The sequence below is a fragment of the Gymnodraco acuticeps genome, unplaced genomic scaffold (genome assembly GCF_902827175.1).
Source record: "Gymnodraco acuticeps unplaced genomic scaffold, fGymAcu1.1, whole genome shotgun sequence".
In the NCBI taxonomy this organism is placed as follows: Eukaryota; Metazoa; Chordata; class Actinopteri; order Perciformes; family Bathydraconidae; genus Gymnodraco; species Gymnodraco acuticeps.
This window is the reverse complement of record NW_022991583.1, coordinates 16,643-32,384: the sequence shown is the minus strand read 5'-3', so window position 1 is coordinate 32,384 and position 15,742 is coordinate 16,643. Positions and strand designations below refer to the sequence as shown.

General features: G+C 41.4%; 1 protein-coding gene across 1 annotated transcript; it reads right to left on the bottom strand.

Annotated features, from left to right (window-relative positions):
* Positions 1-121: 121 nt before the first annotated feature.
* ccni (cyclin I) lies at positions 122-15,094 on the bottom strand. The gene is given in 11 exon segments (XM_034197648.1): positions 122-1,553; positions 3,575-3,762; positions 4,376-4,535; positions 5,538-5,639; positions 5,741-5,869; positions 6,916-7,041; positions 7,043-7,057; positions 7,936-8,010; positions 9,599-9,733; positions 12,681-12,837; positions 14,862-15,094. Coding segments are annotated over 10 exon segments (1,236 nt in total). The 5' UTR covers positions 12,795-12,837; positions 14,862-15,094; the 3' UTR covers positions 122-1,361.
* Positions 15,095-15,742: the final 648 nt, after the last annotated feature.

Sequence of the window (15,742 nt, the reverse complement as noted above, 5' to 3'; positions counted from 1 at the left end):
CTCAGAGCTGTGTGCATCCTGTTAGACCTGTTATGGAGTTAGGTAATACAGTGTAACTTGTTACCTCATGCTGCCTGTGAACAACATTTCTGTGTGATTAAAAAAAGGACACGGAGCTTTCTGAGTTTTCATACTTCATGTCTTTTTATTTATTGGTTCATTCAAGTGACCTGGAGCAGCGCCCCCCAGCAGCTCCCACAGCAGGAGGAACAGAGCTTTTTGCAGGAATAAAATCATATCAAAAAGAACTTCAAGGTGAAAACAGCGTCGTTTTTACTTTTAAAGTGAACATTAAAGTGCCACTTGTCTTCTGGTGAAGCTCAGACACCAACTCAAAAAACACATTTGTCTCTTAGCTCAATATTAAAATGCTTTAAATAACTCAAGGTTGTTTTTATTACATGTGAATATATAGGTTTAATCCCCTCTTAAGTGCTTCAACACAGAAACCATGGAGAGTTTGATTTTACGAGGTCCCTTTGTTTGTGTAAAGGTCCCAAAACCTGGATGTTTCCATGAGACTTCTCGTAGACGATGCATTCAAGGGGCTTCATTAGAAACCGTAAGCCTTTTTTTTTTTTTGGGGAAGAATAAAACAACCTGAGAAACGTTCATTCAGTCAAGCCGTCACAAGCTGAGAGGGATATTTATATTAGCATCTTAATAACAATTAAAATTGCACTTCACTAAAAACAACGTTTCTCTGTCTGGGTGAGTAATGCAGATAATCGTCATTTGATTCACGACTTCAGAGAGATGAAAACATGCAGAGGTAGGTGGGAGAGAGAAGATGAGAGAATACAAACATAAATATATAAAATATAAGGAGAGAATGGAAAAACAATAAAAGGTTGACGAACGATGAGAGAGAGACATGTGGGGGGGGGGGGGGGGGGGGGGATGGGTGGAGTAAAATCTAGGTTTTTTTGAAGGTATCTTTTGTATTTATAATTTTTTTTTTCATTTTGTAGTATTGTATTCAACAGATATCATTTATTAAATATTAGCAGCCGCTTGTTTTTGTACATTTTTTCATGTTTAATTTTTTTTTTGGGGCTCTGTTTTCCTGTTGCAGGGCATGATGGGTAATGTCCTCAGGTCACACTGGGGGTTTGCACCGCCGAAACCAAAACCACCTGAACCGCTGACATCACCCGCTGTATTTGTGTTTTAACAACTTCCCCAGAGGAGCTGCCTTTAAGTTGGTTTTTATACATTGGTAACATTTCTTTTTGTCGCCTATTGCTCAGGGAGTCGCCCATCGCCTCACTGTTTGTTCAGAAAACGTTATTTCTTTGTAATTCTCGCGATGATGATGTCAGGGTGGAGGTGGTTTTGGTTTAGAGCTTCCTGTTTGGTCTCTAGGAGGCACTGACTGGCTGCAGGGGGGGGCAGGGGGAGGAGCTGCCTTCCTGTCGGGGCATCAGGATGCTGCAGACACTCAGACCTCCTCCTCCTGGTGGTAGCGCCCCCTCCTGGACAGCGGTGGTAACGTCTTCGTTGTAGAGACGCTTGATGCCGTCGTAAATGTCGTCCACCTCCATCTCCTCCACCTGAAAACACACAGTTGTATTGTGACTCTAGGGCTGCAACAGACTATCTTTATTATCAGTTATTAAGCCAATTACTTATTCTTTATTAGGATCCCCATTAGCACTAGCACTAGCACTAGGCGCTTTCACACCGGAGTACTTTTCCCGTTTAGTTCCGATAGTTCCTGGGATTTTGCGTTCACACCAAAAAGAGAACTTAGTTCATGAGAACTTTCCCCCCTTTGTAGTCCCTGCTAGAGAGGTGGTTTCCTGGGGAGACAAAAGTTCCAATTTCTGATTGGCTGAGCGAATTGCAAACCACGCCCCGTAAAACTCGGAAAAGTTTTTTGAAGCCGCCATTGTATTTGCTGGTATTAGCATTATTAGCATTAGCCCTGCGCACCAACGGAGAGAGAATAACTTATGGCAACACAAAAGAAAGCATGGGAGCGGTGGAGATGAGGAGGTGTCGGCGTTCTGGCTATTTACTCGGTAAGCTTCAGTAGAAGCTGCTGGGAGTCCCAGCAGCTTCTACTGAAGCCTTCCAACTCCGGGGACTTCCGGCCGGGGACTTGTGGTGGCAGTATACACCGTGAAGTTGTTTGCGGCCTGCCAGTAAACCCAAAGCAGAAGAAGAAGAAGTGACGTCAGCGGCATCATTTGCGTAATCTTCCCTCAGGGAACTTATTCCGGTGTGAACGCGATCTGCGCTTTAGTTCCATGGGGGAACGAAGTACGGCAAAGTACTTTGTGTGAAAGTGGCTATTAGATATTCTTCCTGGGGGTACACACACACCACACACACACACACACACACACACACACACACACACACACACACACACAACACACACACACACACACACACACACACAACACACACACACACACACACACACACACACACACACACACACACACACACACACACACACACACACACACACACACACACACACACACACACACACACACCACACACACACACAACACCACACACACACACACACACACACACACACACACACACACACACACACACACACACACACACACACACACACACACACACACACACACACACACACACACACACACACACACACACACACACATTGCTACATGAATGAAAACTAAGATGGTCGTCCACATTTAGCCATCATAAGGCCAAACAAAAAGTACATAATAATACATACATACCCACAGGTACTTTCATTACTTATAAGGCTGTTTGTATATGTTTGTAGCTGGATGTGTAATACAGTATGAACATTGATGCATGCAACAAGTTGGGCCTGGTTCATTCAAGCTTACGCTGTTAGCAACAGAGCTAGTAGTGATTAGCCAGGGATAATGTGCAGCGAGCGTGTCATTAAAGATGAACTCAAAACCCCTCTTGACGCTTATAACATGAATACTTACGTAACTCAATAATTGGACAAGATTTTGTTGAATTCAAAGCGATTGCGTTGTTTCTATTGCGCAGTTTTCATGATTTTGTTTCCATTTCCTTACATAGGAGAGTTTAGTCATTAACAATCCAAAGCTTTGTGATCTTTACAAATATAAAAATGAAAATATTCTAAAAGTATTCCCTGGTATTTTCAGACTACTTTCTACGGATTGATATGAGTGCACACGATCAAAGTTTCCTTAGCAACGTCTGCTATCCAATAAAGAGCAGACCACTGAATGTCCAAATTGACCAATCAGAATCTAGTAAGTATATAAATAGTAAATCTTAGTATCTAACTAAGTTGTGTAATAAGATTAGCATGACGAGCTGAATGGCATGCGGGTCAGCCCCACTATGGTGAGAATAAAAAACGCTGGAGCTGGAAGAAGCTGGTACAATGAGACGATGATATGACTGTTTGTTTACATTTTACTGCATAATAATAAGCTAAGATTTAGATTTAAGAAGCTTGAATCACGGACGCTTAAAGAAGAAATACTACTCTAATTAAATGACTTTCAAAATGTTGCAAATATCATGTCGTCTACATTATTGAATATCATTTTAAACAGAGTGACAGTGGTACCTTGCGCTTCGCGGATGCCTTGCAGCGCAGCGTGACCTTCTGCACCTTCGGGTGGCGAGGGCGGTGCAGGAGTTTGGGAGGAGAGAGGAGACCTGGCATGCTGCTGCTGGAGGAGGAGGTGGAGCTCTTCTCCCCCCCATCAGCAGGGGCCACCAGGACATGGTCCCTGGAAGACTCAGAGAGGATCCCTGGGGGAAGAAAAAAAGTTACATAAATACCTTTCTGTGTTGAAGTTCTCAAGGGAGAGTCGGTACTCGAATAAACAATCATACATTTAGCAGAATAATTGATCCTGTTTACGACTGCATGTAGGGATAGATCCCTAATAGGTGAGAGAGCTCCTGTCTGCCATCAGGAGTTATATATGATAAGGATACATATAAGCAATAATAGATTTTAACTAGGGATGCTCTGATCGCCGGAATCAGTATCGGCCGATACCGATCCGATCAAGTGGGCGGGGCCTATGGGGACCATTTAAAGTGATGTTTAAAACTCAGTTAATGGGCTCATTCACTGGCGCTTCCACAAACAACAACCAACATAATTATTACATTCAAATGGAGTACATTATTCAAGTTTACATTCACTTTGGAGAATAACACAGGAGAAATTCTCCCTCTCTCTCTAAGCCTGTATACTTCCCTTATTCCACACATGCAGCCCACTCCAAACACCTGTATGAGTGGGTGGAGTCTCCCTTTGAACGTTATTATTATTTGCCCCTTTTGTTTGTTTGTTCACCATGTAAAGCGACCTTGGGTCCCTTGAAAGGCACTATACAAATGATTCTGAACGTACCCAGTATGCAGCAGGAGGGCGAGGGGTCCGGGGGCTGCAGGGTGGTGCTGCTCTGCAGGGGTTGGTAGATGTAGACAGTGTTGGGAGGCAGGGAAGCTTTCAGTGTGGACAGACTACGAGCCACCAGCTCTCGACTCCGGATCAACTCAGAGCTGTCGATCTGAGAGAGGGACGAGGAACACATTTATCCTCTAAAGGCTTAGAAATGGCAGACATACTGATGATTTCATTATGCCTGGAGCCTCTGGGGAGCCTCGTTGTCAATGTGGTTTAGCTTTCCTAACATGATGGTCACCAGCTCAAATGTTACTGTTCCTTTTTATAAAGCTACCGGATGTCGTTTTGACAATTTGACAGCAACGGCAGAAATGTCTAACCAGTTAGAAATACAGCAATACCACTTCTACAGCAGACACTGAGCTTTCATTTGCATAAACTAACTTTGTGACAATGATGTTGTTCTCGTTGTCCGTGTTCTTGAGATTTGAATAACGCATATGAATATATCAAATGTTGAACCATTTTGAGGAACTAAAATGAAACTTCATGATGGCTGATAACAGCAATTGAAATAGAAACACAGATTTTCTCAGAGAGGAAGTTGGTTGATTCTAAGAGAACACTGACACATTTAAGTAACTGGAATATTCTCTTGGATTATAAAGTGTGCAAGAACACCCCCAGAAATCCTCATTTACAACTTGAATATGTTCAACTTCTACACCCTGAACCTTCAGAGCGTCTGATTGGCCACCAGCTCATTGTGAGAGGGTGTTTCTCAATCGCGAGTAAAGCTGCTCCAGAGCCACTATTTCAAGCATACTACGTCATCGAGTGCCGCCGAAGGACTGTTCCAATGTCCAGCATACTTGGAATTCTACCGAGCCCGGCGTACTTCGTTAGGAGAAATTTCGAGGCTGCACATGTGTAGACTCCGCGGACTTAAAATCCCCACAATGCTTTGCACACGGACCAATTTCCGCAAATCTGTGGCGGAAGATGTAAGGCGGGGCCTCTCATATGACGCACACTTGCTAGCCTGTTCCACTCTTTGTTTTCCGAATGCCAGGAAGGATTCTTGCCTCGCTTCTGAAGCAAGACGCTCGGAAGACATGTGCTACCAAGCAAGCGTACTCGACATTGAGAAACACCCTGTGTGTACCTGTGCCTTCCTCAGCAGCTCGATGGTGAGAGCCAGCCAATCAGGGCAACAGGTCTCCAGCTCCAGGGTGATGAGGGCCAGGGCCAGCATGGATCCTCTGAGCTACGGGAACACAGGAGGGACAAACGTGTTCAGAGTGTGGGCAAACAACGACTTCCCTCTGTCTTTGAATCAATGGTAAGAAGTGAAGTGTGTGTGTGTACCTGTAAGAGTGTGTGGTCAGCCAGACAGTGGTACAGTCTCCGTGTGAGCAGGGCGAGGTGCTGCGAGGGGTTCAGCTCCAACATGGAGTCCAAAAACCCCGAGTGGCACGACAACACCGTCGCATGGAACTATGGGTCGGGAGGAAAAGCAGGTGAAACATTATCATCGGGGTCAAAATGTAGTCTTTAAGAGACAAACAACAGAAACTGGGTTTGCTTTCTGTGGCTCTGGTCTTTTTTTATGTTTCCTCCTAACTAGCTTCGATATTGCTGGTCTCTATATGCTTATAAAGTAAGTCAAATGTCAGGGTAACGTGAGACTTTAGCTCATAATAAAAAGTGCTTCAATCGATGTGAAGGTTTCATTTGTGCTGCCACGTCCATTTCCTTCTTTCTATTACTTCACTGCGTCGAAAATGTACTCTGCATTGTGTCCAAACACGCATTTAGAGCCGTACCATTAGTGGAGTTTCAAATATTTGACCTAAAGATTTGAGCCTAAGGGAGCAGGAATGGAGTCAGTGAAGTTCATGACCCCCCCTCGTTTTGGTTTAGATATTTCTTGTGTACATTTTTGCCTAATGGCAGGTCATTAGAGAGAGATTTGCTATCCACATTAGCAGTTGGACAGTGTCTATTTTCCTCATCACATCTACACTACAGTATTTCATGTCATTAGTCGTGATAATCGTCCCAAGCCAGATGACAATAATGGTTGAAATAACATAACATCTACCAATGAGTAATGAGTAAAGCCTATTAAACTGAAGCTAAACAGTTTATTTTCCCCCAGCAGGTGTCACTAATGGCACTGATGAGAATGTAGTGTCTCTACTGGGACGTGTCTCCATGCTTTAATGTTCAAAAAGCTCTTTCCTCATACTGCCTGTGCTGCAGCACCTCTTTTCACCCTCTGTCTGAAACCAGAGCCCAGTCTGCTCTGATTGGTTAGCTGGCCGGCTCTGTTGTGATTGGTCAACCAGCTTAGAGATGTCCCGCCCCAGACCATTTACATGCGCAAAAACATATATAACAAACTACATGGCCTCTTTAAACAATTCAGCCTACTGACTTTGAGGGCCCTTAAAGCTCTGAGCCTGTCCTAACAGAGAGGCAATGTGTGTGTGTGTGTGTGTGTGTGTGTGTGTGTATGTGTGTGTGTGTGTCAGACGTACGATTTGCAGGAAGTCCAGTGCGGTGGCGGTGTGCAGATCCCAGCTCAGTTTGTCCAGAACGATCCGCTCCATCCTCAGGATCTCAGACGGAGAACAGCCACAGCTGCTGGAGACCGCAAGCTCTTTTCAGAGTGGGCAGACGCTGGACACACACACACACACACACACACACACACACACACACACACACACACACACACACACACCACACACACACACACACACACACACACACACACACAACACACAACACACACACACACACCACACACACACACACACACACACACACACACAACACACACACACACACACACACCACACACACACACACACACACACACACACACACCACACACCACACACACCACACACACACACACACCACACACCACACACACACACACACACACACACACACACACACACACACACCACACACACACACACCACACACAACACACACCCTTATCAAGTCCGGTTTCTGATAATCCGGGAACATTTTGTTCCTCAGATAAACACAGTAACATCCTGTCTTTTGGAGAGGGACGTTTGTCTCTTCCCGAGATAGAACATTCGTATTGTGTCGTTTAAAAATGAATATGAATTTGTTTTCTTTACATAATTCGAGGTCTGAAACCACGGCATGCTTATTCTGTCCAGTTGTCATTGTCTGCAAATAACTAATAATATCTAAATGCATCTTCTGTTTGATATTTGAGAGAAATGTTGTCAGTAGTTGATAGAATAAGAAATGTTTATTTTTCTCAACCGCAGACAATTAAAATGTAAAACCAGATATCAATCAATCAATCAATCAATGTTTATTTATATAGCCCAATATCACAAATGTTACATTTGTCTCAGTGGACTTTACAGTTTGTACAAAATATCAGTATGACAATACTGATAAAGTGATTCTGTAGTGGTCCCTTTATTGTTTCCAGCCCTGTGTGTTTGTATATAAATATGTGTGTGTGTGTGTGTGTGTGTGTGTGTGTGTGTGTTGCATGTGCTCACCTCGTCCTCCTCGCAGGTCTTAGCAGCCAGGAAGAAGCAGGCGATGGCGATGCAGCGCAGATACTTCGGACGGGCCTGAAGACAAAACGATCCATCAGTGAATCAATAAAATCTTTAGAGTTACAGCTCACAAGACATTTGATGTTTTTATGATGAATTATTATATTGTTTAATGTTGAACTTCCATCTCTTTAACCGATTAGGATCCATATACAGTAGATAGGGATATGCAAGGCCAACAATAAATGCCACATAATCGTGGAATACATCATCTGGAAGTTTACTATATCTGTGATGTTCCTACTTATACAACGTCTGTGGTAAACAGGTCTATAAAAGCTTTTCCAACCACCTCATGGAGCCAACCTTAGTTTCATTTCTGCTGTTAGCTGCTGACAGCTGAGAAAGTCAGCCGGTGACATCTGCCACGTCGTCTAAAAGCACAGCTTCTGATTACCCTTGGACATTTTATTCCTCAGTTAATAAACAGGAACTTCCTGTCTCAGGTGACCTGGCAGGACATTCAGAACTGACCCTTCCTGTTCCTGTGTAAACACTGACTGTCAATTGTAACAAACGCTTTGTCAGCATATTTGTACAGATGGATCAAAAGGCTAGAAAAAAATTGATAAAACTTCCATTGTGGTATATGTTGATTGTAATGCAAAAAACAATAAGAGAGGAAATTAGTTTTAAAAATGTATCTGTACAATAACATTAGATGCAGTTGTAGACAAATGTGTTGTGTAATAAATAAAGTATTGAAGGAATGAGTCGTAAAACCCGGACATTAGTTAGCATTTTAGCCTTGGTCTGAAGTTAACACAATCTTAAAGGTCACCTATCATGCTATTTTTAGGCAATAGCATAGGTGTCAGTTATATGAAAATATATACGAACATGTCTATGAAGTGTTTTGCTCAAAATACCAAACAGATCACCCATTCTAGCCATGCCTCATATCCCTCTATTTCCCTTCCTGTTTCAAAAGTGCTGATTTGGGGATAAAGCTTTAAAAAAAAAAAAATTAATAAAGAGGAGGGGTCTGAGCTCATGCGGGACCCGGCAGCTACTGTCTAAACTAAATACTGCCGTGATGAAACTCCATATCATGGATTATCAAGGATTCTCTCTGAAACAGTTTGGAGCTCAAAGGCTTTCTCTCTTGCCGGTTATACCACAAGGTGAGTTCCTTTTTACTTCCTGCTTCTTCACACACATGCTCTCCAGTACAGGTTAGCTCTGAGTGTTAGCGATGCTAATGTAAACACCGACCATATTACGTCCAAAACAGTCGGGCATTGTTTCTGATAGCAACGTTTCTGATTGGGCCGTGGGTCCACATTTCAGATATTACGTCATATCGGACGCAAATCTGGATCAGCTCCGTTGTTCCCCCGTTTTTAGAGATTTGGGTACGGAGGAAAAGAGAGAGGGTTTTGTTTTCTGACGCTGCGTGAGTTCCCCGACACACCGGGGACACATGTTGATGTATAAAAGACATCAAGAAGTGCATTTTGCATGATAGGTCCCCTTTAATAGATTTTCAAGTCTTGTTCTCAATGTCCCACTGGTAAATGTGTCTTAAAAACAGCAGCTGCTATTAAGTGACTAAATGAGACTACTTAGCATGATTAAAGGAGTACTGCTGGTGTCAGCGTACCTTGATGGGAGCGAGGAAGCGGTCCAGTATGCTAACAGCTAACACCAGGGTCTCTGGGTACAGCTGCAGGCTGCTGTGGAGATCCGTCAGCCATCGCACGGCCTCGTCCCGCTGCGCAGGGGTGACGTCTGTATCCTGAGAGCACAGCACAATCAGAAGTCATTATGTGTTCCTCAGCCAAGGCACAGCAGAGTTACATGTTAAATGAAGAGGCAAGCACACGTTACAACAATGGTATCAAATAAATACACATCCACGGTACAAAATGTCTTCTGGTTTTGTGTTCTGGTTATATGCTTCAGTATTTGTAAGCGACTGAAAGAATATTGCTTTTATTTGACTTTTTTATGGTTATTTCATGTTTTGTTTTAGAAGGGGCAAGTCAAATAAAATGTTCTTCTCCCTGTTCCTTTCTACCATGCGCTATTAAAAAAATAAACAGTATAAGTGTACATGTTTTGTTTTAAAATAGCTGCCATGTGGGGAATAAACAAATAAATAAAATAAGCGTTTAAAATATGAAGTAGAAATATAAGAGTATTGAAGGAGCCAGTAAAAACATGAATACATTGTAAGAATAAGTGTGTATGGCGTAAGCAGTTGTATTGCGCAACATTGTTTATAGGCTGTGGTTATTGCACAATGGTGACAGTCTCTGTTCGAGGACATTATAGCGTCACATACTTCACTTGAGTTACAGTTATGACAACAATGCCTTCTAATAAGTGATTCATAGACTTGTAATGACGGCAAGGCATCAACACAGTGACACCATGTCTAAATACACGGCTTCTGCTTATTACTTTGAAAGCTAATGTGATGTAAGAAAGCTCATAATCAGAGATAATATACAGTTTTCTGTGTGATATTCACATTTCAGATTTGTGGAGGTTTTGTGATCGCAACATATTAAGCTGTGAACATCAATCTGTATTCTCTTTCAAGAAAACGGTCATTATTTATGATGAGGATCCATAACGAGACAGTTTTCTCATGATCAAGAATATAAATGTCGTTTGAATCAAAAAGAAATGGTGTCAAGACAACCATTAAGCTTATGATAATTAGAATAAATGGTATGTGCCAAAAAGGAGAATATTTGAGAACAAAAACCACGCTTTCTTGAGAAAAATGAATATACCGAAATGACTAAAAGTGACATTTTACCATTGTTTAACCAGAAGAAAAACTGACAATTAAGTTACGATAAAAATGTTTGAGTATAAAAAAAAGGGGGGAATGATAATGACAAGTAAAAAAACAAACACACAGTTATAAAAGAATCATTGACTTAAAATAAACTGTTTAAAAATACAAGGTAAAAGGGGATCTGATTTAGCGGAACGGAAATAATTTCACAGGTACCTGACATCTTGCGGGGGCTTTCCTGTAAACTGGGGTGTGATGAAACAAACATTTAGACATCGTCTGAAGGTGTGTCTCTAGACATGGAAACTGGGTGAGATCAGCTGAGTGTGATGAAACGTTTGCGTCAGTGCTGATTCATTAACACACACCTTTCCTCAAACTCCATACTGTGATGCTTTTACCCTCTGGCAGTATTTAACATTTCTACGCAATACTTCCACTTCTCCAAACTGAACAGCTCTTCCACTTTTAACTCCGATGTACTCGATTTTTTCAAATTGCCGTATTATTTATTGTTTCTTTTAATGTATATTTATTTTTCTTGTACACAGTTCTTCATTTCATAATAATTAAAGTATACTTTTCTCCAGTTCTTTGTACTTTAGTTCTTTATACTCCAGTTCGAATCCCGCCTCGGCCGCCACTGCGTCAGGCCGTTGAGTCCTTGGGCAAGACACTTTACCCGCATTTGCTCCTGTGGGTAATGTCCGCAGTAATGACTCTTACATGTCTAATATGTGTACTTGTAAAGCGCTTTGAGCACCTGTAAAAGCGCTCTAATAAAAAATGTAATGCATTATTATTATTATACTTAAATAACGGCTCTTATTTTATGTTTTAGTTTTTCTTACTGTGTTTATGTATGCACCTTTAAACACCAAAGCAAATATATATTTTTAAATCTACTTGAATGACTCACTGCTTTCCTGAATTATTGCTGATTCATGATAACATGTCTGTAAGTGATGCATCCGAGCTGGGAAAAAACATCCATGTATTTAAGGTCTTAAAATCATATCATTAGAAATTCTTACAGATTCTAACTCTCTTTTCTAAAACCAAAAACGAAAAATATGTATTTCTAGAATGAAAAAACCTCCTTAAAAAAACCCTTATATTGGTTTACTTTATAGTAACTTGTAATGTGAACTGTGTACATACTTGTACGACATTCCTATCATATTATTATTTCGGCCCCATACATGATTTTGGTCTATTCTTACCTTGAGACTTGAAACTAATTGTTTCAATATATGATTTAAAAACATATTTATCATAAGGTTTGTAGTAATGTGAGCTCTTCTACCAAAAACGATGTGATAAGATATTTGTGGGAGGGCTTTCCTGTATGTGTTAATATTGAATTAGCTCAATCAAAACAATATAAATTTGAGTATTTTCTATTTTGATGCTGTCTTGGATAGTTGACCCTAGCAAGCTCTGAACTGCGACTGATGCTGTCAAGATTTGAGATTGCGCTTCCTCCAGAAACATACACCAAACTATTTATAAAAGTCAGTTATTACAGTATGTCGAGTAGCTTAATGCCTTAGAATGTCTTGTATATGTTGATTTTGTTGATATTATTATTATTTATTTCAGTTTTTTGTGGTTAAGGTCAGCTTGTTTTTTTTGGTATTGTTGACCCTGGTAGAATGGTCTCTTTTACTCCCTTTATTGTACATGTGAGGGTCTATGTATGTATGCTTTCTGTGTTTAACAATGTCACAAATAAATAATATATTAAAAAAAAAAAAGTCAGTTACTGAGTGTTAAAGTTGGTTGTCTTTTGGGGAAACATTGATGAGTCTGTTGCTTGAGCGAAGCTGTATCGACGCAGCTATTCTAATGGCCAAAGTTCGAGCACCAGAATGTTTTTGTTTGTGAGATGTATTTTATCCTTTACTCGACGCAACCAGGGTTAAACATTCACCTGTGAGGAGTACTTCTTTGGCACGTAGAGCTTCCACATCTTGGCTTCCCTAGAGGCGGCCTTTTCCAGGAGAAAAGACAGCCTCTGGCGTCCCCAGGGTTCGAAGTTCTTCATTCTCTCCCCTGGTTAAGCCTACCTCCCCACTGGATACAGCTACCTGCAAAGTGAGTAACACATCAGAATCACATTATCATACTCAGTTTTTCAGACAAACAATACTTGGAAAAAACATTACGGATTGAGAAATTATAGATCAGGGGTGTCCAAACTGAACCGATCTTTTTTCCTGGAACTTACAGAGTGTCTTTACACAGAGGGACACATGTTTATGTATAAAGGACATGAAAAAGTGGATTTTGCATAATAGGCGACCTTTAAGGGATGAGCTGCCAACACTTTTTGTAACAAATGAAATGAAACCCTATGGAGAGCTGTGATACAGGCTGTTTGTTTTCTTAAGGCATATTCAAGTATCAAAAATAATTGACCTAAATTTGATTGATTTTGCTAACATATATTTTAAAGGTCCCATGTCATGCTTTTCCGGTTATCACCCGTCCCCTTGTGTTATGAAGGTTTTTCTGCATGTAAACGGTCTGCAGAGTCACAAACCCTCAAAGTACACCCTGTAGCGAGTAAACCTCTAACACAGAAAAGACCTGTCTGTGCTGCCCCAGAACGCCTCGTTGGAGATTTCTCTTTTTCTTCCTGGGTACAGTGACGTGCCCATACCCAAATGGACCCATTGTTCCAAATGGACCAACTCGTGGAGCCATTACATTAAGTCCGTGGATTGGTCCACCAATCCACAGACTTCCTCACGCACACACACTCAATCTTTTCTCAGATGCAGCTCCGCCGATTTCTCCTCCCTGAGACGGCAGGGCACAGGCTGTGAGTCGGTGTGTGAGCACACACACAAACTCCCAGCCAGGCTGCGGGTGTGTGTGTGTGTTCGGGCTGGGTTTCGCTGTCTCACAGACGGCCACTGGGCTCATAGGGAGGGGGGGCAGGAGCTCCAACAAGCCGTTTAGGACAGAGAGTGAATACACAGACTATACAGAGATGCTGTATGAGAAACCAATGTGAGTTTGGAACATTGCACAATATAAATCTATTTTAGTAGACCTCAACAATGGAATTATGATCAGTAGAAATGGCCATGACATGGGACCTTTAACTTATGAGGCAATATACCTCATCTCTAGTGAGTGGCCCAGCCCTTCGTATATTTTTCTGTATGTGGCCCTCGGTGAAAATTGTTTGGACACCCCTGATGTAGACAGTCTAATGTAGGACACAACAATATTCACTGAAAGTCAGTTGATCTATAGCAGTTTGATTCCCAATCTGTAAGACCTCTAAAACATAGGTGGTATCTATTTGTAGCCCCTCATCAGCTGTATATGTTGAGAAGTTGTGCCGACTAGGACTTTTTAGAGCCAAAGAGTAAATCATGACAAGTAGAACAATATATAATATAAATTACTTTTGGGCAAACCCATTATTTTTCTGCTTTCCTTTGCATTAAAATGAATGGAACAATCTGATCATGTAAGCTAGCTGAGGAAACCTGGTGGTCATGTTTGTTTATTCAATGCATTTTAGATAAGGACCATCCCGTTAAGATTTCTCAATTTGTTCAAATACAGTCTATGGTGCAAGCAGTCCCCAATAAACCGTAGTAACGTTACCCACAAACTGTGTTAGCATAAAGCTAACGTTACATAACTGCAAACTGACCAACCTAGAGGGTAGTTTGGACTATAGCTCATGCTAACTGTAACGTAAATTAAGTAGTGAAACTAATATAAAACTAATTTAGCAGGAACTTCAACCACCTCCGGGAGTTCCCTCTTCTTCTTTTTTTGGAAAGCACCGGGCTTCCTTGAGCAGGTGCATTCCCAAGTGTTTACTTCCATTTCTGACCTGAATACGACTACTCCCTGGAAAGGAGCCTAGCGTCCCTAGCAGCTTTTTAGCTAACATGACACGGGCACAAATTCGTGTATAATGTATCCAACAAATACATGTTGAAAAACGTTTGGCACTTCCTTCTTATGGTGTCATGTAAAGGAGAAGGGTTGTGTGTGTTCCTTGCGACGAAGGTGCTAACTACACAACAGGGACCTTTAAATGGCTGCTTCCCACCCAGCAAGTAGACTGAGCCCAAATCCTTACCTCCCCTGCGAAGCGGAGACAACCACAGTTGGATTTCATCCGGCCCTCTCAATCCCAGGAAAAATATGGGGGTGAAATCGGGGACCCGTTCTTCGGTTTAATCGTCCATCTTGGTGTTCATATTGCTACGTGTTGGGGAAAAGGGGTTTATACAAAATATATAAAAATAAACGGAATAGACCGATACGTCTACTTCCGAGGAGGGGACGAGAGGAGACAGGAGGCTCCGCCCACCTCCATGCAGAGGACAAAACAGGCCCTGTGGAATATTCCCATTATATTTTCTTTATTACAATATGTCTATAGCTCAGGGGTGTCCAAACTACTATTGCAAAGCTATGATGTAAGCTGTTTTTCTCTCTCAAAGCATATTCAAGTATCAAGCATAATTTACCTACATTTGATTATTTTTGCTAACTTAACCTATAAGCAAAACACCCCACTTCTAGTGAGTGGCACAGTCCTTATATGTTTTTCTGTATGTGGCCCTCAGTGAAAAATGTTTGGACACCCCTGCTTTAGCTACTTTTAAATGGGAGTATATATTGAGCCCACTGTACTTCACGATATCTTCGGTGACATACTTTTTATTCTCCAAAAATAGTTTGTTTTCAGTTTATTGTGAACACATACAATACAACAACCTTGTTTATAGCATATTTTTAGAGGTACAGCTAAAAACAAACGGCATATAGGATAAGGGTCAGACATGGTTGAAATGACAACACAAATCAAATGTATGTTTTATTATGTTTCAAGCACATTGTATTTCAATTAACCTCAACTCAAAAATGCATTTGCAAACCCAACCACCCAAAGGAACCCACTTTAAGCGAAAATACCATAGACTGTATATATAAGGTAAATACACACACACACAC